Source organism: Bos mutus, chromosome 20 (assembly GCF_027580195.1).
Source record: "Bos mutus isolate GX-2022 chromosome 20, NWIPB_WYAK_1.1, whole genome shotgun sequence".
Taxonomy (NCBI): domain Eukaryota; kingdom Metazoa; phylum Chordata; class Mammalia; order Artiodactyla; family Bovidae; genus Bos; species Bos mutus.
In genome coordinates, this window is record NC_091636.1 from 6677651 (window position 1) to 6705649 (window position 27999).

The following is a 27999-nucleotide window of genomic DNA, read 5'->3' on the forward strand; positions in this document are numbered from 1 at the left end:
TAAGTCTAGCAAACACGCGCTGCCCGCCGAACACAGAGAGGGCGGGCACCCGGGAGGAAGATCCTAGGCGGCCGGAACGTGCTCGCGCCCGTGGCCGCCGCTGCCCGCGCCGCGGCCGACCGGGTGTCGGAGCGAGCGCACGTGCGCCGGCCGGACCCAAGCAGAGGAGCGCCCGGACATTGGCGAGGAAATGGCTGGAGAGGCGCTGTTCAGGGGTAGGGAGAAGTGCGGGGCGAGTTTCGCCCTGAGAGGGGAGAGCAGAGAAGGAAAGGCTTTTAGGACTGAGAGGAGAGAGGGAGGATCTTGAGCTAGGTAAGGTGGCCAGACTTAGGCCTCGGGAGGAAGGGGACGGGGCGGGGCGTGGTGGGGGAGGGGGGGCAGCGGTATAAAACACACCCGGAACCGGTTGCGAGTTTATTCTGAGGTCCGGCTCGGAAGTGTTCACACCTGGAGTGTGGCGCGGGTGGGTAGAAGGTGGAGCCCCACCCCCGACAAAGCCAGGCTGTAAACCGGCCTAACCCCGCCTCAGCTGCACTCCCTCCTCCCTGTGCGAGCGGCCTAAGCTTCGCGAGCGCCAAATCTCTCGGTTAGCTCCGCCCTGCCATTAGAGGAGGGCGGGCGGGGGCGTGGCCCTGCCGCTCTCTAGTCTGCGCTTAGGCGTCCGCGTCAGCCGGAGTCCGACGCCGTGACGCAGCACGTCGACGTAAGTGACGCGCAGGCCCGGGCCGCTCCTCCTTCCCTGAGTGAGTGCCGGCCCGGTCGGGGCGGGGGAGAAGAGGGAGGGCGGGGGAGGGAGAGGCGACCCGGGAGTCGTTGTGGGCCGCGGGCCGGACCGGGTCCCGGGAAGGCGGGAGCCAGGGACGGGCCGAGGGGCTTGGCGGGCCATTGGCGGGCCGCGGCGGCTGTAGGGTCTCCTCCCCTGCCGGACTTGCGCGCCCCGGCGCTCGGAGCCTCCGGCGCTGTGCCCACCCCGCTCCAGCTCGCGTCTCCCGACTCCAATTAGGTCAGGCTCGGAGTCCCGCGGCCGCGGCTCCGGCCCCCAACGCGCGGCGGCCGCCCGGCTCGCCTTTCTTTCTTCCCTCGCCTTCCTCTCCTCTTGCCTCACCCTCCCCCCTTCTTTCACGTTGCTGGGGTTTTGTTTTTTTTGTTGTTATTTTATGCTTTAGGGGTTTTGTTCCTCAGCCCGAGCTCATGGGTGTACATTATCATGCTCCTCTTTTGTAGAGCAACCGGACGGCCATGGAGGCCGAAGAGACGATGGAATGCCTTCAGGAGTTCCCTGAACATCATAAAATGATCCTGGACCGATTGAATGAACAGCGAGAGCAGGACCGGTTTACTGACATCACCCTTATTGTCGACGGTGAGCAGGGTGGTGGGCTGAGGAGCTAAGTTTGTGCCTTTAGATCTCTTCCCTTCCCCCACCCGCCTTTTTTACTCACCTTCTGTAGACTACCTGTCGAAAGTCTGTGGAGGGTGCGCTCTCGGACCCGAGGACACTTAGCAGTATCCTTTAACGGAGACCATGCTGCAGAAGGCTGGTCACGCTTTCGACGTAATCATGGCATTTTAACTTCTTGCAGCCTTCTCAAGTGTTCTCATTGCACACTTTAGTGCAGGATGAGGGCGTGGGTTAGGGAGGATGTCTCTGAATGTTTGGTTAGTAGATTTCTGCAGCTAAGCTGCTTTGAGCAGTCACTCACAGGAGTCATTTGCGAAGTGTTGATTCTTTATAGTTTCCCAAATGGTCTTGGAGGTAGAATGTGAGAGACTCCTTTGCAGCACTGGTACCCGCTTTGATAACCCCCAAAATAGAATGGGGTATTTACCAGTCTTGAGAGTTGTCATTACAGTGGAGACAAACACAGCTTAGGTGTCTTTTCTATTTAGTGAAAACAGACTTAAGGCAAGCTAATCTTTGTTATAGGTCTGCTATAAGTTGAGTTTCCTAATATTAGGCATCCTAAAGTGTTTTTCATAGCAAACACACCCAGCTTGGTGCTTATTCTGTGCCTTTTTCTTCTCTTTTACAGTGATATATAACCTTTTGAGTTATGTTTCTATTTAGCAGTTTCAACTGAATAGGATATGCTTTTGACTTAAAGTGGTACCTCCTGAAATGTTAGATGTCCTTTATAAAACTGACTTAATAAGTAAGGCTTCTGAAGTAAAAATTTGGCTTCATGTCTAATTGAGATTCAAATTTGTCAAGATAGCTGCCCAGAATATAGTTTTTAAAATTATATTAAGAAAGATTGTAGTTTAATTTTTTAACTTGTTTTATTATACTTGATTTTTGTGAATATGATGATTTTGTTTTTTTCTCTAGGACACCATTTTAAGGCCCACAAGGCTGTTTTGGCTGCTTGCAGCAAGTTCTTCTATAAATTCTTTCAAGAGTTTACTCAGGAACCTTTGGTGGAGATAGAAGGTAAATACTTGTTTTAAATACATTATTTAGCAAACATTATAATTTGATGAAGTTTTTTAGACAGTAATTTAGTAAAATACCATGGGAAACAGGTACGAATGGTTCCTGTTAGGTGACTGGGTAAATTGTTCTTTTGACACCTGAGAATTCTTACTTTTAGTAACGTGCTTGGTAAGATGATCTTCCAGGAAAAACTTAGGTTAAATGGTATTTGTTGGTCTCTTAAACGAGTCTTTTTCATTGCTAAAACCAGTGGTCACTATCTTTTGAAAATGTATTAAAAGTGAATTTCCATCTTATTTAGTGGCCTTATGTTTTAGACTAATCAAGATGCTGCGGGTCTCTGTATTAGCGTGACATGCACAGTGTGAAATGGGCTGCTATGATATGGAAAAGGCTAGGAAAGATGAAGTGACATTTAAAAGAAGTTCAAGTGGTTATAGAAGGTCTAGAATGGAAGGGATCATCCACTACATAATGTCCTAAAATAGAAATTGTTATACTGTTTTTTTTTAAAAATAATAGTCCGCCAAGTGCTAGGTGTTACGCTGTGTTGTTTATGTGTGTTTTCTGAGTTTCACAGCTATCCTTTGAAGTAAGTTGTTTTATTTCCAATTTACATATCAGGGAACAGGCTCTAAAAGATTACTTATCTAAGGTTTCCTACTTAGCAAGGGATTCAGTTTATGCTGTTCCCATGCTTTTGTTTTCTGCTATTATAATACCTAGCTCTCTACCCCCAATCCAAAATTGTAGGAAATAAATCAGCTTTCTTACATAAATATGGGGTTCTTGAGTTTTGGTTTTATATCTCTTTCACTATGTATATGTTCTGTTATGAACGGGTTGCCTAGAAACAGTATTCCCTTGGAAAAATTTGGTGCCTAGGGGAGTAAAGAAGAGTTAAAAGATCCTCTTACTTTGATAATGCCAGCTTATCTAGCATTCTAACTGGTATCCATAGATAGATTATCTTTTGATATCTGTGATGGAGAGAGCACAGGCATAACAGAAATCCTCAAAATATACTAAAGTTAGACTCCAGGATCCTATATGGTATTTGTTTCTATTACAAGGCAAAGTTGCATCCAGGTATTCACCTGAGGTATGAGACCCCAGGCAGGTTACTTTACCTCAGTTGCATAGTTGCTGCTTCATCTGAGAAGTGTGATTGTTAGTAGGCTTGTACTAATGATTAATTGAATTAACATGTGCAGAGTGCCTGGTGTAGTGTTTGGTGCATTGCCAAAGTTTACTAAATTGGGGCTATTTATCAAATTTAATACCTGTTAATACCGTGCCAGATCCAGGAAATGAGAAATTGATTAATAAGATAGCCCTTAAGAGAATTTCCAAATTTAATCATGGGTAGGCAACAGGTATAAGAAAAAAAAAAAAAAAAATGTTGCAGGGAATTTTATTGCAGAATGGTATAAGAAGGGAAGAAGAAGGATGAGTGATTTAGTAGCTTAGAGAGAGGAAGAATTTCACAGAGGAGGCAACTTCTGGGCAGAATCCTAAGTCAAAAAGTAAGTGGCTAAGGCTAGAATAGGTATTGCTGGTGCAGCGTGGAATACTGACCTACCTGAAGAAGTAGGGTCTTTTGTTCTCAAGAGTAATCACTTTGGAATTATTTCTTATATTTCTGACGTGCAATGTCCATTATAGGTATTTCTCTGATGCTTCAGACGGTAAAGAGTCTGCCTGCAATGCGGGAGACCTGGGTTTGATCTTTGGGTCAGGATCCATTATAGTATAGGGCACACAATCTTCAGTATTTAAACTATAGAAAGTAAGAAGGAAACATATAAAAACATTCTTTGTTTTTATTTATCAGATCCAGGTTTGAAGAATCAATTTGGCTCAGTGTCTTCTTAAGCCTTTAACTTTGAAATTGCTTGACTACTATCTGGTTAGGTCACCTGGCTGTAGAGAAAGCCCTGGGCATGCACTTAGAAAACCTGGGTTGTAGTCTTAGTTTCACTGTTTGTTAGTTGTGTAACACTGAACATCTTCCTTTTTTTCTCTTTTAATTTGCAAAATATGTCAAGTAAATTTGGATGGTGTCATGGGCATTTTGAATATTACATTTTAACACTCTGCGATCGCTTAGAATCTCTGGAAAATGCTTTGGTTTTTGTTAGTGTTACTGATTTGATTGTGGTTTATTTTGTTTTGGCAGTCAACCTGATTAGATTCAAACTGCCTTGTGTGGGCTATGGATCCAATTCCAATTTAGTTCTTAACACCTTTGTTCTGTTCAGGCCCCAGGTGTGCCGACCTGGGTGGTAGTCCACACACAGTCTAATTCTCAGAGCCTTTGCTGTGCTACCTCCCATTATTGTAGCTAGGCAGTATGCTCAAGACTGCATACACAGGCTTAAAGGACTTTTCACCAGCTCCCCCTCCTGATTTTCTCTGTACTTTAGCTCCCCAGAGCTCTCTTTCCTGGTCCTCTGGCTGGAAAACTGGGAATTTAGCCTCTCTGTGGTCTCCTACATTTTCTGTGATAGGATCCATTTCCTGGGTAAAATGGTGAGAGAGGAAAATAACAAGAATTCTCTCCGTCTCTTCAGATGATTGTCTCTTTCCTAGTTCTCAGCCACAGGAACTTTGTCATAGAGTTTAGGTGCCTGCTTGGTGGCAGCTAGCCACAGTTATGCAGCATTCTAACTGGGGAAGAGCTGAGAGAGGACTAAAAACCAGTTATTTTCCCCACTGCCACACATGCTCCATCTCCTTTCCTGGTTCTCTAGTCTGTCTGCACCTACTACCCAGTTATGGGAGTTTTACTGTCCTCAGGCTGTGCTATAGAGGAGGAAAAATATAAAACAGGAAACTCACTACTCTTCTTTGAGTTCTTTTTCTCTCCCCAGGCTCTTTGCTTCTATTTTTTCTTCAAAGTCCTTTTATATTTGCGTTAGATGTTCTGTCCAGGGTCTTTAGTTGTATCGATGGACAAGATAGGATAGAGTATACTTTCTTCATCGTAGGTAAAACTGGAACTCCTATCTGTAAAATAGTGATAGTTCTCATATTTAGCAGCACATTAGAAACACCAGAGGAGCTTTTGCAAGTACTAATAGCCAGAGTTTTTCTCCAGATCAGTTCACTCTTTGAGGGGTGAAGTCTAAGCATCTGTCTTTCAAAGTTCTCTAGGTCTTTGTCATTCAGAGTGTGGTCTGAGGATGCATGGCATCGCCTGGGAGCTTGTGAGAGCTGTAAACTCTCAGGCTCTACCCTAGTCCTACTGAATCAGAACAGAATCCTCAGATGATTCCTTTGAACAGCAGAGTTAGGGCAGTGTTGCCCTAGGATAAGTCCAGTATGCAGCCAGTGTGGAGAACCACTGCCTTAGGGTTTTGTAAAAGCAAGCATATATAAAGGGAATTTAAATTGTAATCTGTTCTATGAGTATGAACTGTCATAGGTGCAAACTGGGCCAGCTCTCTCTCTGCTTTTTCTGTCTTTGGTGAAGTGAGTTATCTTTGATTAGAACTACATGTTCACCTTTGACTTAAAATTGTTTTTTCAACTGAGAAGCATCCCAGCTAAGCTTTGTGACTTAGATTCACACCATATTACATCTTCAACATACATTGATTTCCTTGTTTGGAACACAACAGCCTTCTCCTAAACCGAGCTTCCAATTTTCCAAATCCATTCTTTACTTGCCCTGAAACCACAGATCCATAAGTACCTAGTTTCTCTCAAACAGCAACTCTGTCTGAAATTTTAGCTCCTAATATCAAGAATGAAACACCCAAGGACATGTTCATTCATCCTATTTGAGTGGGAGTTTTCCACTAGTTGGGAAATGCCCTCCACCCCTCAATCCTTTGCCTCTTTGTGAATGGGAAAAATGACCCAGGTTAAGGAAGCTGAAACTCCAGTACTTTGGCCACCTCATGTGAAGAGTTGACTCATTGGAAAAGACTCTGATGCTGGGAGGGATTGGGGGCAGGAGGAGAAGGGGACGACAGAGGATGAGATGGCTGGATGGCATCACTGACTCGATGGACGTGAGTCTGAGTGAACTCCGGGAGTTGGTGATGGACAGGGAGGCCTGGCGTACTACGATTAATGGGGTTGAAAAGAGTCGGACACGACTGAGCGACTGAACTGGACTGAAGGTGTTTGTATTAACATTTTTCTTAGATACCGTGCTTAAAAAATTGTCTTGTCCTGCACTTATATTATGAAAAGAGTAAGGAATTGAAAAAAATGGGCTGAAATTTGAAAGTTAGCCTACTAGTCCTGATAGAGTATAAAATATTTTTGCAGGGCTGTGCATTACCTACCAACCCTTCACTTACCTGGGCAGGTGTTACAAAGGTGTTGTAAGTTTGGTTCCTGTTAACTAAATAGTCAGGTTTGTGGTTTATTCCTAGGACCAGTGTTGGACTGGCCACGTAAGAAGCACCTTGGTGCTTATAAAAAACAGTTCACTACCCCAGTTGTGATTCTGGAGATGAGGAACCCATGCTTAAGTCACAGGTGACTCTGATTAACCAAGATTGGGTGCTAAATCCACAAATCCTTGAAGGTCAAATGTTTCTTGAAATTACTAACTTAGAATTTCCTAAGGTAATTCACTATGTGTATTCCGCAATACTCCCAGTGGGGCCTGGGGCAATATCCTATAACCAAATAATAATAATCCAATGTATTATTAATAAGCAACATAGCTTATTAAAATTTACTGTAAGTTGGATAAAGATTATAAATGGCCTCATGTTCAGATCAAATTTTGCTGCCACATTTATTGGAAACTTTTGGTTTTAAGAGATATGGGGGACTTTGTAAGTATGAGTAAGAGATTGCAATCCCGTAGTGAGTGAGACCATGGATATTCAGACTCTTCCAAGCAGGAATATTCCTTAGCATCATCCTGTTCAAAAATCTTTATCATGGACTTCGGAGCCAGACAATCTGGGTTTGATTCTAGTTTTATCACTTAATAGCTATGTGACTTTGGCAAGTTACTTAGCTTTTCTGTGCCTCAATTTCTTTAATATGGGGATTATAATAGTACTTCATAGGGTTGTTATGAAGATTAAGTCAGTTGATAATTTGTAAAGTATTTAGAGGCCTGCCTGATATATATATAGTATATATATATGTATATAGTATGTGTGTTTAATTAAAAACCAAAATTTCATTCCACTTCAGGAAAAATAATACATGTCGTTTATAGGAAAAATTTTTGATTCACTTTTAAATATTTGATCAAAACATCTTAAAAAAAAAAAGGAAGCAAAATCTAGTTGTCTGTTCCTCAGGCTACTCTTGAATAACATGGTCAAAAGACAACCAGGAGAGAGGGACTTACTGGGTGGTCTAGTCCCTAACATTCTGTGCTCCCAATGCAGGGAGCCCAGGTTCAACCTCTGGTTTGGGAACTAGATCCCACATACTGCAATTAAGAGCTTGCGTTCATAATGAAGATTGAAGATCCTGTGTGCCACAATTAAATATTTAAAAAGAAAAAAAGACTAGGAGACCCAAGTAAAATTAATCTTCAGTGAATCCAGTTTATTTTTAGTTGCTTATTTGGTAGCATGTAACTTGGTGAAGTTATATTGTATTCGGTAGTGCTTTTTAGTACTCCTATTGTTGTCAGGCAATTTGAAGATGAGTTTTCTGAGACTCAGAAGTTCTGACCTCCCACATTGCACAAGTCATGAAGAGCCTAGACTAAAACTTGAAAGTTCTGACTTCCTGAGTGGTATTTTTCCTTACACAGATAGAGGATGGTGGATATTCTACCGGCTTTCTTACTGTTGTCTGGAAGGCTACATTCAGGTGTATAAACTGCATTGAAAGAACATAAAAATATTTTTATATTTTTTTGGCTGCGCCACGTGGCTTTTGGGATCATAGTTCCTAGACCAGGGATCTAACAACACATGCCCTTGACAGTAAAATCTTGGGAGTCTTAACCATTGGACTGCCAGAGGACATTCTTGTTTTGTAATTGTGCATATTGTGTGCAGTTTGGTCTTAGGCATTTCTTAGCATAAAAAAGCCTGTAAAAAGTTTTCTCTTTGTTCCTGTCACTAGCTTTTCATATCTCGCATTAGCAGACTGAAACAATACTACATAGCATTGAAGAGCTCAGGGAAGTATAGTATCATTTTGGGCCAAAATCTAAACATAGAACTTGTAAAGAAAGCTAGGAATTATGGAAGCTTAATTCTAAAAATGGCTTTAGCCTTTATTTATACCAAATTTGTGTGCTTTCATTTTAGGAAGCTTTGTGTTAGATACTGTGAGGTGAGTTTAGACAGACATTCTCCTCAAGTAACTTGCAGTCAAGAGTTGTCTATGAATTTTAACTATCAGACTAGGTTTGGAGTTGACCCTGAGGGAAGTATTAAAGAAGGTTCATTAAAGACGTGGCATTAAAATTGGGCCCTCAAGGGTCATAGAATTTATCCAGAAATAAAGTGGTTAAGCATTCAGGAAAGGAGGGTGTTAAAGGCAAGGAAGTGCTTAGAAAGCGAAGGGTTTGTTTGAGAATAAATATATAATGTCGGTTTGATAACATTTTAAAATTTGGAAGGGAAAAATAGTGGTAAGTAGAAAAATAATGTAAAGGACCTTGAAATAAAGGCAGAATGGTACTGAACTTTATTTGCTAAGCTGTGGAAAGCTATTGATGATTTTGGAGCTGAGTTGACACAGAGCTCGCTGGCAAGAGGGGAACTTCTGATGTAATAGTTAGCCCATTTGTGTATTTAAGTGATAGATTTTACTGTTCTGTAAGAGCCTTAGGAAATCTTTGGGAAAGGTCTTAAAGTAGTTTGCTAGTTAGTGTTGAATTTGGCTATGATATTATGCTGTAAATGAGAATTCTACCCAGAAGTTGTCTTCTAAAATGACAAATGCTAATCAGTTTTCAAACACTGAGCTTCTTTTTATTCCCATTACTAAATGCTATAAGATTTGAATCAATGTGAATACATGTTAATGCACATCCTTTTTACAGGTGTTAGTAAAATGGCCTTTCGTCATTTGATTGAGTTCACATATACAGCAAAGTTAATGATACAAGGAGAAGAAGAAGCCAATGATGTATGGAAAGCAGCAGAATTTCTACAGATGCTAGAAGCTATCAAAGCCCTTGAAGTCAGGTAATTATTTCCTTAATGAGGCGCAGATAGTTACTTTCAGTCATGTTCACCCTGACTCTTAGTCAAGAATTTATCATATGTGTCATGTCATAAAGAACTGACAGTTTGAAATCAGGAATATATTTAAGGATCTGTAAAGTTCTTGGAGAAGGAAATGCAACCCACTCCAGTATTCTTGCCTGAGGAATACTATGAACAGAGAAGCCTGGCAGGCTACAGTCCATAGGGTTGCAAAGAGTCTTATATGACTAAAGCGATTTAGCACACTTAAAGTTTTACTGGTTACTGATTGTTCTTTCCCTCACACTTGATTTCTTGTCCTTACAGTAAAAACTGTCCTAATATAAACAAAGGCAGCATCTTTTATTTCTAATTAAATAAGGCATGCTCACGCTCAGTCATGTTTGACTGTGACCCCATGGACTATAGCCCACCAGGCTTCTTTGTCCATGGAATTTTTCAGGCAAGAATATGGAGTGGGTTGCCATTTCTTCCACCAAGGGATCTTCCTGACCCAGGAATTGAACTCATGTCTCTTGCATCTCCTGCATTGGCAGGCAGATTCTTTACCATTGCACCACCTCGGAAGCCCCAGTAAAATAAGGAGGGCTAGGCAATTTTTAAGGAGTTCTCTGGGTTCCTATACACTGTTCTATGGAGGCAAGTTGTTAATTATTTGTACCAAGATTTATTCTAAAAAATGCTTGGCTTACAAAGATTAACATGGTATTGTTTAAAAATAAGTGAGAAAGTTGGTGAAGATACAAGAAATAGGCCAGGTGAGGTGTTAATCATTGAAGTTAGAAATATGGTGGCAAAAATACATGCCATTTGAGTCTGTACTTGCCAGATAGGCTAAATGTAGCTCTGAGTTCTGAAGCATCTAGTATAAAAGAGGCCTTCCTTGGTGGCTCAGCTGGTAAAGAATCTGCCTGCAATGTGGGAGACCTGGGTTCAATCCCTGAGTTGGGAAGATTCCCTTGGAGAAGGGAATGGCTACTCACTTCCAGTATTCTGGCCTGAAGAATTCCATGGACTTGATAGTCCATGGGGTCACAAAGAGTTGGACGTGACTGAATCTCAGTTACATTATTTATGGTTATAGGATGAGAACAAATCAATTGCTTAGGAACCATTCGTGGTATTAAAACACAATTTCTCATAGGAAATTATTAGGAAGACATTAAGTGGTATCATGAATAAATACTTCAACATCTTACATAATGAATAGTGGCACTGTAATGAATGAATAAGAACAAGAGCTCTGGAGACAGGCTGCCTCGAAAATGTGCCAGCTCTGCCACAGTGTGTCCTTAATGAGATTACTCCACCTCCTGTCAGCTTCGCAGTTTCCTCATCTGTCAAATGGGGATAATAAAGGACATTTCTACATAGGATTATTTGTGAGGGCTGAATGAATGAATGTAAAGTGCTTAGCCTGGAGTCTGGCATGTAGTACTCTAAATGTGAATTACTATTGGTGGTAGCTCCTGGCTCTGTTTCATAGGACCCTCGATACAGGTCATTGGTAAAATATGAAGGTGAAATTTGGTAAAAATCAGTTTCACATGGGACAAAATGATTTAGTCTGACTCCCTGATGTGGTTCAGTTAGATGTAATTTAGAATTTAGAAATAATTGAACTGTAATTATCCAAAAATAATTTTTTCCCTAATAAGCTTTTAATTAGTTTGGTGACAGAGTTCAAGATTAGACTTTTCTGATAGGAGCTTGGTGTGTATATGTTCTCTGGTACCTAGCATCTGGCACAGTAAGCATTTATGAATGATTAAAACCAGGCCAGCATTCTTCTGCAGAGAGAGCTAAGATCTGGATGGCAAAAATAAATTAGGTGTGTTGTGGATATGTACCTGATTAGATCATATTGTGTTAAAGTGGAGGTAGATTCGGCAGCATCAGATTTCTGGTTAAATCCTGTTTGAGAACTCTCTGAAAATATGTTCTGTGTGGTCCCTTTGTTGCTTGGGGTAGTGAGTAGCATCTCACTATAGGGAAAGTCCTGAGTAGCAGAACATTGGAACATATTCTCTGACAATGGACAAGGTTGGATTTGGGAGGCATTTAACTGAGTTTATGTGTCTAGTCAAAGGATAAGAATAGCTGGGTACAGCCATTTAGAAACTTTTAGAAGATTATAAGACTGAGGTCCTTACAGTAATTACAGCCATCAGCGCTTGCCAAGATAAATATGTTGGCATGTTAAATTGTTGATGAACCAGTTACACATGCAGTACAGTCTGAAGAGTTCTTCAGGAAGATAGCAGTATTACATATTGGCTGTTTTTCATAGGTTATGTGTATGTCAATATTATACAATTTAGGAATAAATATTGCATAATTTAGTTGTATTTAAGTCAACCGGTGAAGGCAACTCTCTGTTGAGAAGCTTATTTTATAGCTATTGCTTATTGTATATCTTATTGCAGATAGAGAAAGTGAATAAATGCTCTTCTAGCATTTGCAGTATGCATGTATTTTTGACATACAGTGGTAAACTTTTTGAATGGCACTGGAAAAGAATCTCAGACCTTATTTTGCTGAAATTGCATCATTATTTTTATTTAAAACTGTATGAGAAGGTTCCTGTTACTTGTTAGGAAACATCAGTTGCCTTATAGATGTTTTCTTTCTCAGCCGTTTGAAATATAATTCACATAATACGGTTCACTCGTTTTAATGTAAAGTTTGAAGTTTGTTAATTGTACACCACCACAAACATTCCCATCTCCCTATGTTTTCTTGTGACTTTGCAATCAGCCCTGATCCCCAGCCCCAGGCAACCAATGATCTTGATTTTTATCACTGTGGCTTTATCTTATTTAGAATGTCATATAAATGGCTTCCTATATTGTGTAGTCTTTCATGCTTGACTTTTTTCACTTAGCCTCATGCTTTAGAGGTTTGTCCATGTTGTTGGGGGTTCCTTTTTATTGCTGACTGTTACTCCATTGTATGAATATACCATCTGGGCTTTCCTGGTAGCTCACATGGTAAAAATCTTCCTGCAGTGCAGGAGACCTGGGTTTGATCCCTAGGTTGGGAAGATCCCCCGGAGAAGGGAATGGCAGCCTCCAACCAGTATTCTTGCCTGGAGAATTCCATGGACATAGGAGCCTGGCCAGCTACAGTCCATGGGGTTGCAAAGAGTCAGACATAACTAAGTGACTAACATACACCATCTGTTGATAGACATTTAGGTTTTATTTTCATTTTTTGGCTGTTACAAATGAAATGGCTATGAATATTTGTAGGTCTTTGTATATATGGTTTCATTTCTCTAAGTAAATACCTAGAAGTGGAATAGCTGGGTTGTATGGTGGATGTGTTTAGTTTATTTTTTTTTTTTTAAGAAACTGCCAAACTGTTTTCCAAAGTGATGAGCCATTTTACATTCCAGCTTGTAGTGTATAAGAGTTCCAACTGCTCCACAGCCTTCCTAATACTTGATATGATCAGACTTTTATTTTAGCCAAGTTGGTAAGTATATAGTGGTTTTAATTTGCATTTCCCTAATGACTAATGATGTTGAGCCTTTTTTCATGTGCTCTTTTGCCATCTGTTTATCTTCTTTGGGGTATCTTTTGCCCATTTTTAAAGTTGGGATATTGTCAAGAACTGTGACAGGTGTGAGATTTTACCCTATTTGCAAGCTAATAAGTTGGCATGCCACAGTTTTATGGATGCTGGCAGAAGACATGAAACTCATGAGTCAGAAAGGACTTTATTTCTTTCACAGCATACAGAACAGCCTGAAGTTCATGTTCATATCAATTTTTCTTGCCTCCATACCCCGAGTCCCATGTGGAATAATGCAGTCACCTTGGTGTGTACTGTGCTCTCGGTGGTTTACATCACACTTGAGAAACTCTGGGCTTTAGGAAACCAGATCTTTTATAACGAGTTGCAAGCAAACCTGCCCAGGTTTTTCCCCAGAGGGGCCATTATCTTTATTATTCTGGACAATAAATAATTGTCCTCCATTCTGGAGGTAGAAAGGGTCTATTTTGTAAGGTAATTTGCTATATAGACAACTCGGAAGACAGAACAAGACTGGCCATATGTTTGTGTATAAGATATGCAGAAATCTGAGGGATCCATGGAGAATTTTCTTCCACAGTATGGTTTTTCTGCACTCAGCTTCTGGTGAATTTTCTCATGAGTACGCTACTCCATAACCACTTGGATTAATCTGACCAATAGGGGACTTGGACCAAATCCATTCAGTTTTTCTCACACTGGATTTAATTAAGACAGCTGTTTCAGCAGAACTCCAAGTAGCAGGATATGGCCACCCTGCAGTGCTAAGCTTAACTGTGCACCCACTCCTCTAAGGTCCTTCACTAAGCCAACTGAGTAAATCCCTAGAAAGCCAGGTAGCTTTCTCCTTTAGTTTCTGTATTGGCTTTTCCACTTAGCTGTAAGCATTAATCTGAGTATAGCAAGATGTTTTAGCAATTGCACAGTCTCATTATTGGTCCACAGGGAGGACATCTAGGGCAAGTGTAGCCTCCGTAATAACCTTGGCTAGTGATTTGAGGCCAAAATGAATACCTTCCAGAGCCCAAGTGGTATCATTGATCACATTGTGTTGAGTCAGGCACAAATTTTGTACCACCTTTTTATTTGAGTAGCCTCATTTTGGAGAGATATATGGTCATCTGAGAACTAAATTGAAAAGCCAGTGGTGTTTCCCTAAACATTGGATGGTGTCTTCTTCCCACCGAGAGTTGCAAGGCATTTATAGGGAGGGAAGGAAGTTAGTACCTGACTTCATACAAGAAGTACGGTCCTTGGAACACATAGGTGCTTTTGGAATAAAGTGTTGTTTACAATTTGTTTGTGCTCCCAAAGTGGGATGACCCTCTTCACTTGGCTCACAGGTTGATGTTATCACGAGCATGGCTTCTCCTTTTCCCAGCTCAGCTTCAGTGATTGTGTCTAGGCTTTGTTTTTGGAGAGAATGTCTAAGGGCAGCCAGTTTAATCCGTTCTGTTTATCATGAGCACCTGGATGCCAGCTGAGTGGCAGTCAGGTGCCTCATGAACTGAGCCTCAGCTTTGGTAATGGTAGTGGGCAAACATCTGGGGTTTTTGCATGAGACATACAAGTCTTGGCCATCCCCTGCTCTTTGCAAAATCCTTCCTGGTAAAGTTGAGGTGGTGATTGAGTTGTCAGAGTCCTTGGCGTGAGACGACAGATTAAGGAGTTGCAAGTTGCAGCACTTGAGGAGACCTGAATGAGAGCCTTTTTCTACCTGAGGAAGACTCAGAGCGGTCCTGAAGGACAGAGATCTCTAATGTCCCTTCCTCCCCTGTACCTCCTGGAGTCTACGAGGTTTTCTCTCCAGGTTCCAGGGTGGTGTGGTTCTCCTTCTACCCCCACAAAACCAGTGTGTGCCTTTCTAGTAGCTGTAACTTAACCCCATTTCCAGTTCTCTCCTTCTCTTACCCAGACCTGTCATCTCTAATGGTCAGGGGCAAGGACATTTTATAAAACTTAAGATACCTATTATGTCTTCCACTTTGGGTCATGAGGACCAATCTAAGAACACTTGGCAAGCAGTATATTCAACCAAGTAGTCATTATGCTTAGGATCTAAGATGATGTCCATTCCATAAGAGAATCCAGATAGCTGAACTGGAACTAAGTTTAAATCTGCTAGGCCCACTTTTGACCAGGCTGACCCCAGGTTGCCATTAGGCAGAAGGAAGAAGATCATATCTAAGAATGGTAACAGCAGACCCTGAATTTCCACTGAGGTTTATATAACTTCCCACTCCATTTGCCTTGATCGTTTACCCAGGAGGCAGCCAAAAACAGATGGTTCTGGGGATAGTGGGATTTGATGACTAAACTGCCTTACTGGATTTTTGGACGAGGCGGAAGTGAAGGAAGTAGAGTCAGAAAGTTTTTTGAGTCATTGTTTGAGAAAATTCCTGCAGTTCTCTACAACACCAGTATCTGGATGGTAGAAAGCTTGAAAGGTTTAACAATACCTTGACTAACAGCTGATTGAGTAGCATTTGGTGCATCAGTATCAGACTGCACATGGTCCAGAAAGCTAAACATATGACACAGCTTAGTTTCAAATGCCCTATGGTGTGACCAGAACCAGCTGCTCAGACCTGAACAGCAACAGCATACCTTGAAAAAGTGTCAATAGTTGAGAGGCATATAGCCCTGAGATGGGTCAAAAGGTCTAGTGTAGTCAGTCTGCCAGGAACAGTTGGAGACAATGCCCTGTATGATTTGGCCTCATTCACCGTAAGACAGGCCAACTTTTGGCCAGTGTCACAAGTCTGACATGCTGTAGTAACGTCTCCATCAGAAGCATAGGGTCCTTGACTTTCTGCTCAGTCTCTGATGGTGGATGTGTCACCATGTTCATAATAATGTGGGACCTAGGCAACGGTGATGGAAGTCTGGGCAGTGTAGGTTGATAAGCAACTTGATTCCAGTTGGTATCATTAGAGAACAGGCCTTTACCATGAGTATCTAAACTACTTACTCAGATGCTTGGATCAACAGCTCTTTGTCTCCATAGTTTTGACCCTTAAGATGGGTGTCTTTAATCTGCCAAGATTTCCAGGTCTCCCAGGCAGCTTGGCCATTTGCAATAATCCAGGAGTCAGTAAAAATATCTCAAGGTTAATTGTGGAGAGTGTCGTCCAGAATGACAAATATAGCCTTGAGTTCTGCCTTCTGAGCAGAGCAACCGTGTCCACTTTTGGTTTTGCAGAGTTGGTGCTGAGACTGAGCATCTGGCAGCCCAGTGAATACCATCAGCCTTCAGCTTAGCTAGGCCACCAGTGAATGAAAAACCCCATTGATGTAGTGGCTTTCTTTGGGCAGCAGGGGTGCTACCACTTTTTCATGTAAAGCCAAGAGTTCAACTGCTTTCTTGAATGTAACTATTTCTTTGTGACCAGTGAGACTTGTTGGGCACCTTTTACCTTGATAGTCATTAAGTTTTAGTTAACACTCCCAAATGGCAATATCAGGCTGCAGAGCCTCAAAGCTGCCATGGATCAGGCATTACTTTTAACAAGAATCAAATAGCACCTAACCCTTTCTTGTCAGAGTAAATGCACCTCATAGCTATGTCAAGGAATTGGCAAGTCCAAAATCCAAGGGCTGTCTTTGGGGAGACAGCCTGCCATTAGCAGAAGCTGTAATCTGCAAAAAGTGTCAGTCTCAGAGACTTAGAGCTCAGAGAGGTCATTAGACTAGGGGGTCCCTGAAGGTAGGGAATGTGCCACAGTTAGATGGAAACTTCCAGTGCAGCCTATTGGTTGGAGGCCCACTTGAAAGGTGCTGCGTTGCAGATTGACTGATGTACAGAAAAAAGTACTGATAGAGTGCCCAGGTGAGGCACATGGTTTCCTTAGTACCTAAAAATCCAGTGAGGTACTGGGCCTCATGTCTGGGGGAAGAGGGAGGAGGTGGAGAAGCTGTTGTTGTTGTTTTTAACTGCTGGAGGGAATTGCATGTTGTGAATCTGCCTATCTAGTCCCAAGAAATTTTACTTGGTGAGCAGTCCTCTGAATTTTCTTGGGATTTATCAGCAGTCTCTGGACTTCCGTGGTGGCTCAGATGGTAAAGAGTCTGCCTGCAATGCAGGAGACCCAGGTTTAATCCCTGGGTTGGGAAGATCCCCTGGAGAAGTGGCAAGCCACTCCAGTATTCTTCAATGGAGAATCCTATGGACAGAGGAGCCTGGTGGTCTGCAGTCCTTAGGGTCACAAAGAGTTGGACACAACTGAGCGAGTTTCACTTAATCACTTATTAGCAGTCTCTGCTGGTAGAAGTGTCATGACACTATAGTCAGGGCTTTTCAGACTGAGACTTCGGGCTTGCCAGTCAATAGGATATCAGCAATATATACATCAAGAGATAGAGACACTCATGCTAAATCCTGACCCAGCTACTGGTGGCTAATGTTAGGGGAGTTTCTTCCATTATCTCTTCTCTGCATGTGGCTCTTCTTGATTGAGATGGTCCATCTCTGGTACTTATGGGAAAGTAGTAAATGCCTATGCCATACCAATCCCTGCTGTGCATTCAGATGTCAAAGCAATGACAGTATATATTGTGTTGGCCACAATGTTTATTCGAGCTTTTCTGTAACATCAGCCCCACCCAAAGGACAGCCTCCCTTTCCTTCTGTGACCTTGCCCAAACCCCAACATTTGAATGCAAGCACCTCCTCTCTCTGAGGATGAGAGATGGGATGGTGAGTTGGACATCTGTGGAATATAACAGAGCTGTGGCAATTTGTGTCTTTACCATCCTTGAGTTTTCCTCAGCATGCTTGGATGTATATAATGTCTTCACTGTTTGCCCTTGAGAGCAAGGAAACTTTGGCTTCAACCATAATTCTCTTTTTCCAAGCAGGTTAAGTCAAGTTGGGGGCAAAGGGAAAAGGTAGAAGGGGAAGTGCTGTGGAGAGAGAAAGTGACTGTGCCAGTCAGCAAGGTACATTTTAGTTTCCAGCAGCACCTGAGCTGTGAGTGGCTCAGCCAGACAAACCTCCAGTGTTTTCATACCCCTCAAAGCCCTGTATCAGGCAGAAAGGTCTTTGTAGACACCATCAATGTCTGTTTGGGGGTTCTCTTGATTCAACAGCCCCATCCACATTGCTTTCCACTTGGGGCCAGGTGGTTTATGCCTCTGAACTGACTCAGACTTGACTTCTGCAGTGATGGCTTTTTCAAAAGAGTATACCTTTCCTTATTCATAGGTGTTTTGTTTCCTGGGGCTGCCATAACAAAGTACCACAACACTGCGTGTCTTAACACAGTTCTGGAGGCTAGAAGTCCTAAATCAAGCTGTTGGTAGGGCCACATTCCCTCAGAAGCCTCTAGAGGAGAATCCTTCCTTCCGTGACTTGACTTTCTCCTTTCTCATAGGTTGGTAGCCCCAGGTGTTCCTTGGTTTGTGACAGCATAACGCCAGTTTCTGCCTCCATCTTCACATTGCCATCTTCCCTCAGTGTTTTCATACGACCTTCTCTTCTTTGGTTCCAATGTCCTTCTTCTTAGGAGGACATAGTGTAGGGCCTGCTCTGATGACCTCAACTTGATTGCATCTGCGAAGACATTCTTAAATAAGGTCATGTTCATAGTTATTGGGTCAGGACTTCATCATATCTTTTGAGGGTGCACAGTTCAACTCAGAGCAGTAGACAAGTAAGTAGAGAACCATTTATTGCCCAGTTGACCATACAATTTGGTAAACATGTTTGATGCCAGCTCCAGTAGACTTCCTCAGATTCCATTTGCTCTGTGTGGTCTCCTTCCTGTTCCAGAAAGTCTTGTCTTTTTCAGCATCCTGTTCTTGGTTGCCAATATCTGGCAAGATCTGTGAGGGATCAGAGATGTTACCCTACTTGCAAGCCAGCAAATTATCCTGCCACGATTTCACGGATGCTAATAGAAGATAACAGGACTCGTAGGTCAGAAAAAAGGACTTTATTACTCTATTTGTGCCACTTTTCCCTTCCTCAAGTCCCAGAGGTGACATAAAGTGGCCTGCATGTGGTTGGTTTTCATCACAGGTGAAGAAGCCCCAGCTTGGGAAACCAAAGTCTTTTAAAATGGGCTGCAGACAAACCTGCCTGACCTTTGTCCCATAGTAGGGACATTATTATATGGACAGTAAGTAAAGCTGTCTTCTCCAGAGGAGCCACTCTGTATTCCCAGGCTGTTGGCCTTTCTGCAAACACCTTTGAAAAATAGTCCAGAACCAAAGCTGTCTTCACAAGATATGCAGAAACATGAGGGACTCATGGGGAATTATCTCCCAACAGTTGTCTGAAGAGATTGAGTTTATTGAATTGTAAGAATTCTTTTTATATTCTCTATATAAAACCTTTGAAAAATATGTTTACAAATATTTTTCTTCTGGTTTGTGGCTTGCCTTCCTGTCAACTATGTATTTCAAAGGACAAAGTTTTTTTTTTGTTTTTTTTTTTGAGGGCATTTTGGAGGGTGATGAAACCCTTTTATTTTTTTAGATTAATTTTATTTTATTTTTAAACTTTACATAATTGTATTAGTTTTGCCAAGTGAAAACCGTCTTACCAATTTTTACTCAGAGTTTTTGCTTTCTTCATGTTATTTAAGAAATCTTTCAATGTTGCAAAGATTTTTATCCAGTTTTCTTCTAGAAGTGTATAGTTCTTACATTTAAGTCTATGATCCATTTTTAATTTTTTTGTGTATGTTAAGTGAGTAAGGGACAAGGTTTATTCTTCCTATATAGATAGCAGTTGTTCCAACACTACTGTCGTATGTTTTCTCCATTAAATTATCTTGGAACCTTTTTTCAAAAATCAATTGACTATACACATGTAGTCTATTTCTGGACTTTATTTTGCTCCGTTAATCTCCATGTCTGTCCTTTCGCCAGTCAGATTGTCTAAGTTGTTAGCTTTATAATAAGTCTTGATATCAGCTAGTATAAGTCTTGCAATCTTGTTTTCTGCCTTTCCATACAAGTTTTATGATCAGTTTATCAATTTCTTCCAAAAAGCCCAGTTGGATTGATTGGTCTTAGAGAATTTTTAAACCCCTGTGTTATGTATTTCAGAAACAAAGAAAACTCAGCTCCACTAGAGGAAAATACCACAGGGAAAAGTGAAGCAAAAAAAAGAAAGATTGCAGAAACTTCAAATGTTATCACTGAGTCGTTGCCATCTGCAGAATCTGAACCTGTTGAAATTGAGGTGGAGATTGCTGAAGGCACAATCGAAGTGGAAGATGAAGGCATCGAAACGTTGGAGGAAGTGGCTTCTGCCAAGCAGTCCATAAAGTACATTCAGAGCACAGGTTCCTCTGATGATTCTGCTCTGGCATTGTTGGCAGATATTACCAGCAAGTACCGCCAAGGCGATAGAAAAGGACAGATTAAAGATGAAGACGGCTGTGCATCTGACCCCACAAGCAAACAGGTAGAAGGTATTGAAATTGTGGAACTTCAGCTGTCACATGTGAAGGACTTGTTCCATTGTGAGAAATGTAACCGTTCATTTAAATTGTTTTACCATTTTAAGGAACACATGAAATCACACTCCACTGAGAGTTTCAAGTGTGAAATATGCAATAAAAGGTATCTTCGGGAGAGCGCGTGGAAACAGCACCTCAGTTGTTACCACCTTGAAGAAGGTGGAGTCAGTAAGAAGCAGAGAACTGGGAAAAAAATACACATATGTCAGTACTGTGAGAAGCAGTTTGACCACTTTGGACATTTTAAAGAGCATCTTCGAAAACATACAGGTAAGGAACAAATATTTTATATTAGAAGTTTATTTTTTTCCACACTCATTTCAAGCTGAGTGTCTAAATTCTTTTTTATTAGCGTTATAGAAACCATTTCGTATGTTTCCTAATGTGTAGGCTGAGCACAGTGTTTTTATAATACTAGTTTATTGATATTGATGCTATCAAAGCAAAATCAGTATTAACTTTGAAGTTAATTGTCATTCTTACACCTTGCCAATTTTTGTATTTTTAAAAGATATACATAAACACTGTGATTATTATTAGATTATTAATTATGAAATTTTAATTATATGAAACTTCACTGTTAACTGTTTTTACTTTATCTGCCTTATGTTAACACATTACATAGATGAATACATTTACAAACAATCCCAAACACGTTTATACCTTTGCAAACATTTGCTTATCTATTTTGACCTGGCGGATAGGTAGGCAGTATTTGCCCATCTCCGTCATCTCTCCAAGGCAAACATGTCAGGACTGGTGGACAGCCAAGGAGGTGAAAAGAGTAAGGTTTCTGTACTTTAGGTCATGGAGATTTAGAGTACCTGCCTTCAAGGAGTTCAAAGTTTTGTGAAGAGAGACAGGCAGGCACAGTCAGCTAAGTGCTGATAGAGGTAAGCACAGAGTATTACGAGAATGCCTGCTTATGCTGTTATGGTGGAAGACAAGGATGGCTTCCTAGAGGGTTTATCCTGTGATGATTCTCAAAGGAAAAGGAGTTAGCCAGGAGACGAGCCCTCCAGGCAAAAGAAGCTAAGTGTACAGACATGAGGAGAGAAAAGTCACTCATATGGAGTACTTGTTAGCAGGTTATTATGGCTGGAGAATTGGGTCCAATTAGAGGAATGCCAGGAGATGCAGCTGAAGAGTTTTGGGGCTGACTGTATGATATACACTTTGGCATCATGGATCATCTGCCAGTGGTTCAAGGACAGGAGAGAGAAAGTGATGGGAGATGAGGCTAAGATCATGTAGTTATCTTAGATAAATGCTCTAAATGAGTTAGATTTTATCTTGAAGACTGGGTCACTTTTAAGAAATTTAACCCAGGGAGAGTTCTGATTAAATTTATGCTTTAGAGACAGAACTGGCAGGATTGGAGTGGGTGGAGCCTACGGGGTCTAGTTAGGAAGTTGTTTGAGTAATCTAAACAAGGATGAGGGGTTGAATAAAGGCAGTGATATGGTAAAGGCTTGAAGGCATAACATGAAGTAGGCAGAGTCAACAGGGTTTAGTGATTGGTGAGATGTGGAGGTAAAAGAGGGGCTTCCTTGGTGGCTCAGACAGTAAAGAATCTGCCTGCCAATGCAGGAGACTGGGTTCAATCCCCGGGTCGGGAAGATCCCCTGGAGAAGGGAATGGCAATCCTCTCCAGTATTCTTGCCTGGAGAATCCCTTGGACAGAGGAACCTGGTGGGCTGCAGTTCATGGGATCACAAAGAGTTGGACATGACTGAGCAAGTAAGGGGTAAAAGAGAAGGTGACTCCCAGCTTTCTGATATGGGTGGCTTAGTGATCAAAAGTTTATTAAGTTAGAAAAATAAAGAAGGGTAAAATTTGGGGATGAGGGGAGAGAGCAAGATATACTGACAGCTGTACCTGTGGGACACCCAGTGTGAAAGACAACCTAAAGATGACCTGTAACCATGTTTTCAAATGATTGTTGCCTAGTTTTCCAAGGAGGTAGTATGGAATTGTAGGAAAAAATGTGGGTTTGGAAACCAGAGTTAGATTCAGGTTCCAGGTTTTTTTTTGTTTGTTTTGGCCTGACTGTGCAGCTTGTGGGATCTTAGTTCCCTGACCAGGGGTCCCACAATGAAAGCGTGGAGTCCTAAGCACTGGACTGCCAGGGAATTCCCAGGCTCCATTTCTGACATTTGTCAGCCTGATGAACTTGACTGGTCTCTTTATCGTTGGAGCTCTCTCCTTATCTGTGTAAATAAGAAAAATGACACCTACTTTACAGGGTTGTGACAAATGAGAGAAATTGATAAAAGCACTTTGAAGATTGTACTTTTTACACATCTAAAGTATAATTAATCTGTTACTGTTTCTAGACTAAGAAAAAGACAAACAGCATACAGTATGATGTTACACCATTTAATTTATTTTGAAATTTTTTTAATATGTGAAACATTCATGAATGTACTTTTTTTTTTCACTGTGACTGCATGGGATTTCAGCTACAGGCATGCCCTAATTTACTTCATCACTCATGATGATACAGTTTTAGGTTGTTGCTAGTCTTTTGCCATTTATTACAAATGGTGCTGCAGTAAACATACCTGTACATAATTTTTGTGTACATGTTTAAGTAACTTAATTTTTGACAGAGTTGCCAAGTCAGAGGATATGTGCATTTTAAACCTTGGCAAATATTATCAAATTGCCCTTTAAAGAAGTTAACAACAATTTTTATTTGTAGGCTTCATTTTATAGTGAAAAATTATACACTATTAAAACCATTCTAGTTAGCAATATTCCACCATTTGTGGAATTGTAAAAGAGTTTCTGTACCAACAGTAATTCTAGGTGATTAGGTCTTTTCTCTCATTAATTTTTTTCATCTTATGAAAATTATATAAAAAATAAGCTATAGTTGTTTTTTCAGGGAAAAAACACAGCTCAGAGTTATTCCTTGACTGTGTCGGGTCCACGTGAGTATGAGGGTCACGTCTGGGACCTGATCACTGAGGCTCCACCTCTGAAATCTTGGTCCTGTTCTCTCCAGGCATCATCCTTTCTTGACTTCTCTCCTGCTTTCCTTCCTTTGGCTGTGGGCTCTACCTCATTTAACGTCATTTAGCCTCTTGTCCTTGGTAGCCCTTAAACCTCATTTATCGCCCCGTTTCTGACTTCATCTTATCCTCATTATATACTTCCTGAGTCACTTTTTCTTGTACTCTAAGCACATTTCTTGGCTTTTGAACCCTACGTCCTGGAATTATTGTAGTCATTTACTTCTGCTCCCTGCTGAGAACTTCCTGCAAAAATTCTTATCAGACCTTAAGTTAAGCCTTTTGGTATCTGGTTTATATCTTTCCTTTCCTAATTGCCATTCTAGACCTTCAGTGCAGTACTTGAGCCCCTGTCCACACCCCAACTTAGCTGTGGAGAAACCTGTGTGGTTCCTTCATTGTCTCCTTCTTTTATTACAGATAAAGATATTTTCCTGTTTTTCAAGGCCAATTCTGAAGCCCACATCTCAGTGTCTCCTCCAAAGCCACGTTTCACCTGTCATTCCTACTACTCTCTCCTGCTCCACTGGTTCCTTCTCCCTTAGCAAATAAGTAATGATTCTTTTCTGGCTGAAAGAACCTCTTCTGACCTGTCCCCATTGAGCCACTTCTCCTCTTTACTTCCAAGCCTTCTTGAAAGAGTTTCTGTACTGACTGTTTTCATTGACTTGCCTCACTCACTCTCCCTTACCCCCCACTGTAGTGTGGCTCTGGATTGCCCCATACCACTCAGTGTTCCTGCTAGCATACCCGAATCCCCTGTTGTCACCCTACCTGTCGTTTGTGTTTGGTTCAGCACGGTTTACTACCTCATCTTCCTGAAATTTCTTCCTTAATTTTCCTTAGTGTTCTTCTGTCTACCAGATTTTGCCACTTTGCTCTGAGTTCCTCAAACTCACCAGACTCAAAACTGATTTATAATCTTTCCCAGCATACCCTACTCCACACCTCGTTAAACATCTCTGTTCTTTATTCTGGTTGGTGTTCTAAACCAGCGATCTGGGAGTCAGTATGATACCTCCCGTCTTACTCCTCACCTGCCATACTGTTTTACACCTCTGTGCCGCCTCCTGGAATAAACTTTCTTTCCTGAACTTCTGTTTGTCCATTTTAGGCAGAATTCATCACTCCTCTGTGCTGCTACAGCCCATTGCTCATTGCCCTCTTCTCTGTACCAGGCTTTCTATGATATATTGCATTTGTTTATGTCCATGTATTTCCACCTTCCTGAGATACCCTGGCCTATGATATGAAACTTTTAAAAATAATGACAATTTATCTTCATTACCTAGCACATGGCTTGGCAATACAATAAGTGCTCAGAAATTGCTGTGGAATGGAGAGGGCTGCATGTCCCTGAAAAGGAATTTCACTTTGATTTTTATCTAAGGGAAAATAGACAGTTTTTTAAGAAATGCAAAGGCATGGAACAACATTTAGATCCAAATTTTTATTTCTTTGCCAGAGCACAGTTATAAGAATCATTAAAAACTTGTATTTCCACCTCTTAGAATAGTCTTTTAGATGTGGTGGAAACATCCAAGTTATAAGTTCTGCTCCTCCATTCAAGACAGTTCTATCAGAATTACCCAAAAAGAAAAAGACGTTTTGCATTTTGTTTTTCTTGATTTGTCAATATTTTTTTGTATTCTAACAGGTGAAAAACCTTTTGAATGTCCAAATTGTCATGAACGATTTGCTAGAAATAGTACCCTCAAATGTCACTTGACTGCATGCCAGACTGGAGTGGGAGCAAAAAAGGGGAGAAAGAAGCTTTATGAATGTCAGGTACGTGTGGATGTGGTGTACTCTATTCTGAGCAAAGAAGTCTATGTTTGAAATTGTTAGAAGTGACAAGTAACAAGCCTAGACCAAAAGTATGGCGCTGACAGTTCAGAAAGAGATTAAAGAACATAATTGTCTTGCTTTTATAAGGGAAACTGTTGTTTTTACCCAATCCTAGATGATACCAATGTTATTAACATTATGTCCTAAGTAACAAGTAGTGTCAAACTATGGTTATTCTTAACCATAGAGCAGTCATTGGGATTCTGGAGTGGTGAAAGAGGCAGACCAGCTGTAATGGGCTCTTCTTCCTTGGTTAGTGTTTTTATTCCAAATGGTGAGATTGTTCTTAATGTTGATATTATATAAGAAAGTATAATAGTGTTACTTTTATATTCCTAGAATTTATGACATTTAAACAATGAAGGAAATATTAAAACGTGTCCCAAAAAGGATTTACGTTTTTAGCTACAACAGCTAAAAGGTCAAATAAACAAAAGATTTATGAACTCCCTTAGACTATATTACAGATGTTATATTTATGACATATTCAGAAAAATCTGCAACTTTTTCCTTACACAGATTAAATGCATCCTGTATTTCTTTCAGTTTGAATGTAAGTGTTAACTATTTGGTTGTTTCAGGTCTGTAATAGTGTGTTTAACAGCTGGGACCAGTTCAAAGATCACCTGGTGATACACACTGGAGATAAACCCAACCATTGTACTCTGTGTGACTTGTGGTTTATGCAAGGAAATGAATTAAGGAGGCATCTCAGTGATACTCATAATATTTCAGAGCGCCTGGTAACTGAAGAAGTTCTTTCAGTAGAAACACGTGTGCAAACTGAACCTGTGACGTCAATGACTATTATAGAACAAGTTGGGAAGGTACATGTGTTACCACTGCTCCAGGTTCAGGTGGATTCAGCACAAGTGACTGTGGAACAGGTCCATCCAGATCTGCTCCAAGACAGCCAAGTGCACGAGTCACACGTGAGTGAGCTTCCAGAGCAGGTCCAGGTAAGTTATCTAGAAGTGGGGCGAATTCAGACTGAAGAAGGTACTGAAGTCCATGTAGAGGAGCTGCATGTTGAACGGGTAAATCAGATGCCAGTGGAAGTACAAACTGAGCTTCTAGAAGCAGACTTGGAGCAAGTGACCCCTGAAATCATGAACCAAGAGGAGAGAGAGCCTACCCAAGCAGATGCTGCCGAGGCTGCTATAGAAGAACACGAAGATGCTGAGGATTTAGAGACCAAATCAACAGTGGATTCCCAAGCTGAAAAGGCAGGAAATGAGAACAGAACACCTATGCCAGTTTTAGAATGAAATAACAAATGCATATATTTTTAAATTTATGTGTTGGGTTTTTGAACTGATGATGGGCAGTGTGACTGTCCTTATGCTAACAGACATGGGGACCAAAGTTAAACTCTTTCCTGTTGTGCTGAACTGTTTCTATGGAAACAGACTGATTTCCCCCCACTTTGCCACAGAGGAGGGATCTTTCCCATAAGTGAATGGGAAGCTTTGAGAAGTATATTTCTGGAAAACTTAAATGGGTTATATTCTTATTATATAGTTGGGTACGAATGTATATTTTCATTGTGGTAAAAGTTCTTACTCTCTTTCCCTGGTCATGTCCTTCCTCAAGTTTTTTTTTTTCCCCGCCATGTTGTAAAATCAAACGTAAAATCATTAGAATACAAGTTGATGTATTCTGATGCATGTTAGAAAATTTGAATATATAGGAAACAAGACTGCATGAAGAAAAGTGCATTGTTACTGTGCAGTTAAATTTTGGCTTCTGGCTTCCTTTAGTTCGAACAACATTCTTGTCTGCCCTGATTGATGGTCATAGACGTCAGCTCTGCAACAGAAACAGAGTGGTGGTGGCAAATTGCTAGAATGTTTAAAAACACACACACCCATGTGCCTTTTCAAAACCAACTGAACTTCTATAAAGCATCTCTCGTTCTTCTAAAATTTGTGTTGTAGGCAGTGTAGGTGATGCTGTAGTACTTTATATATTTTTTCTTATAATGACAGCTACCAATTCTTTTTCACTTAGGTTGAGAAATTTCATTTAATGGCAGCTGAAGGGCCATTTTCAATTGGGAAAATTCATTTATATCTGTGGTAAACTTTATTTTGATGAAAAGTTGCACTAGTATTTTACCACCAGATGAAAACAAGATGAGCATCATTTAAAAATTAGTGTATTTAAAATAAAGTACAGAGAAAAACATGTATATAATATATCAGGCTTTGTTTTGAATGAATCTTTTCCCCCAATCCTTAATGTAAAGATCTTGTGCTATAACTTTTAAAGCCATACAAATAAGAGTGCTAAACTGTGGACTTTAGGTGTGTAAATATTTTTAATCAGTATTACTTGGAAAATAAAATATAACAACAGAAAATAAACCAATATGCTATTTTCTTTACCTGTTAAATATTGGGAGATATTTACATTTTTAAAGTAAACTTTAAAATTATGTGTTTATGACTCTCTTTTTTTCAATTTAACCAGTGTTTAATTTGGTTTGCGATCAGAGGTGTCTTCTCATCTGTACTAATATGACTGATACATGAATTGAG

At 40.8% G+C, this 27999-nt stretch overlaps 1 protein-coding gene across 8 annotated transcripts; it reads left to right on the top strand.

Annotated features, from left to right (window-relative positions):
- ZNF131 (zinc finger protein 131) lies at positions 1-27900 on the top strand. 8 transcript variants are annotated; one of them, XM_070357445.1, is made up of 7 exons: positions 1-215; positions 1225-1363; positions 2330-2431; positions 9423-9567; positions 20179-20864; positions 25269-25399; positions 26041-27900. In XM_070357445.1, the coding sequence occupies exons 2-7, from the start codon at positions 1240-1242 to the stop codon at positions 26725-26727; spliced, it is 1875 nt and encodes a 624-aa protein (XP_070213546.1). In that variant the 5' UTR covers positions 1-215; positions 1225-1239; the 3' UTR covers positions 26728-27900. The 8 variants fall into 8 exon arrangements, with proteins under 8 accessions (XP_070213546.1, XP_070213544.1, XP_070213547.1 ...); XM_070357443.1 differs by having other exon boundaries at positions 2-312; XM_070357446.1 differs by lacking the exon at positions 1-215 and adding an exon at positions 424-703.
- Positions 27901-27999: the final 99 nt, after the last annotated feature.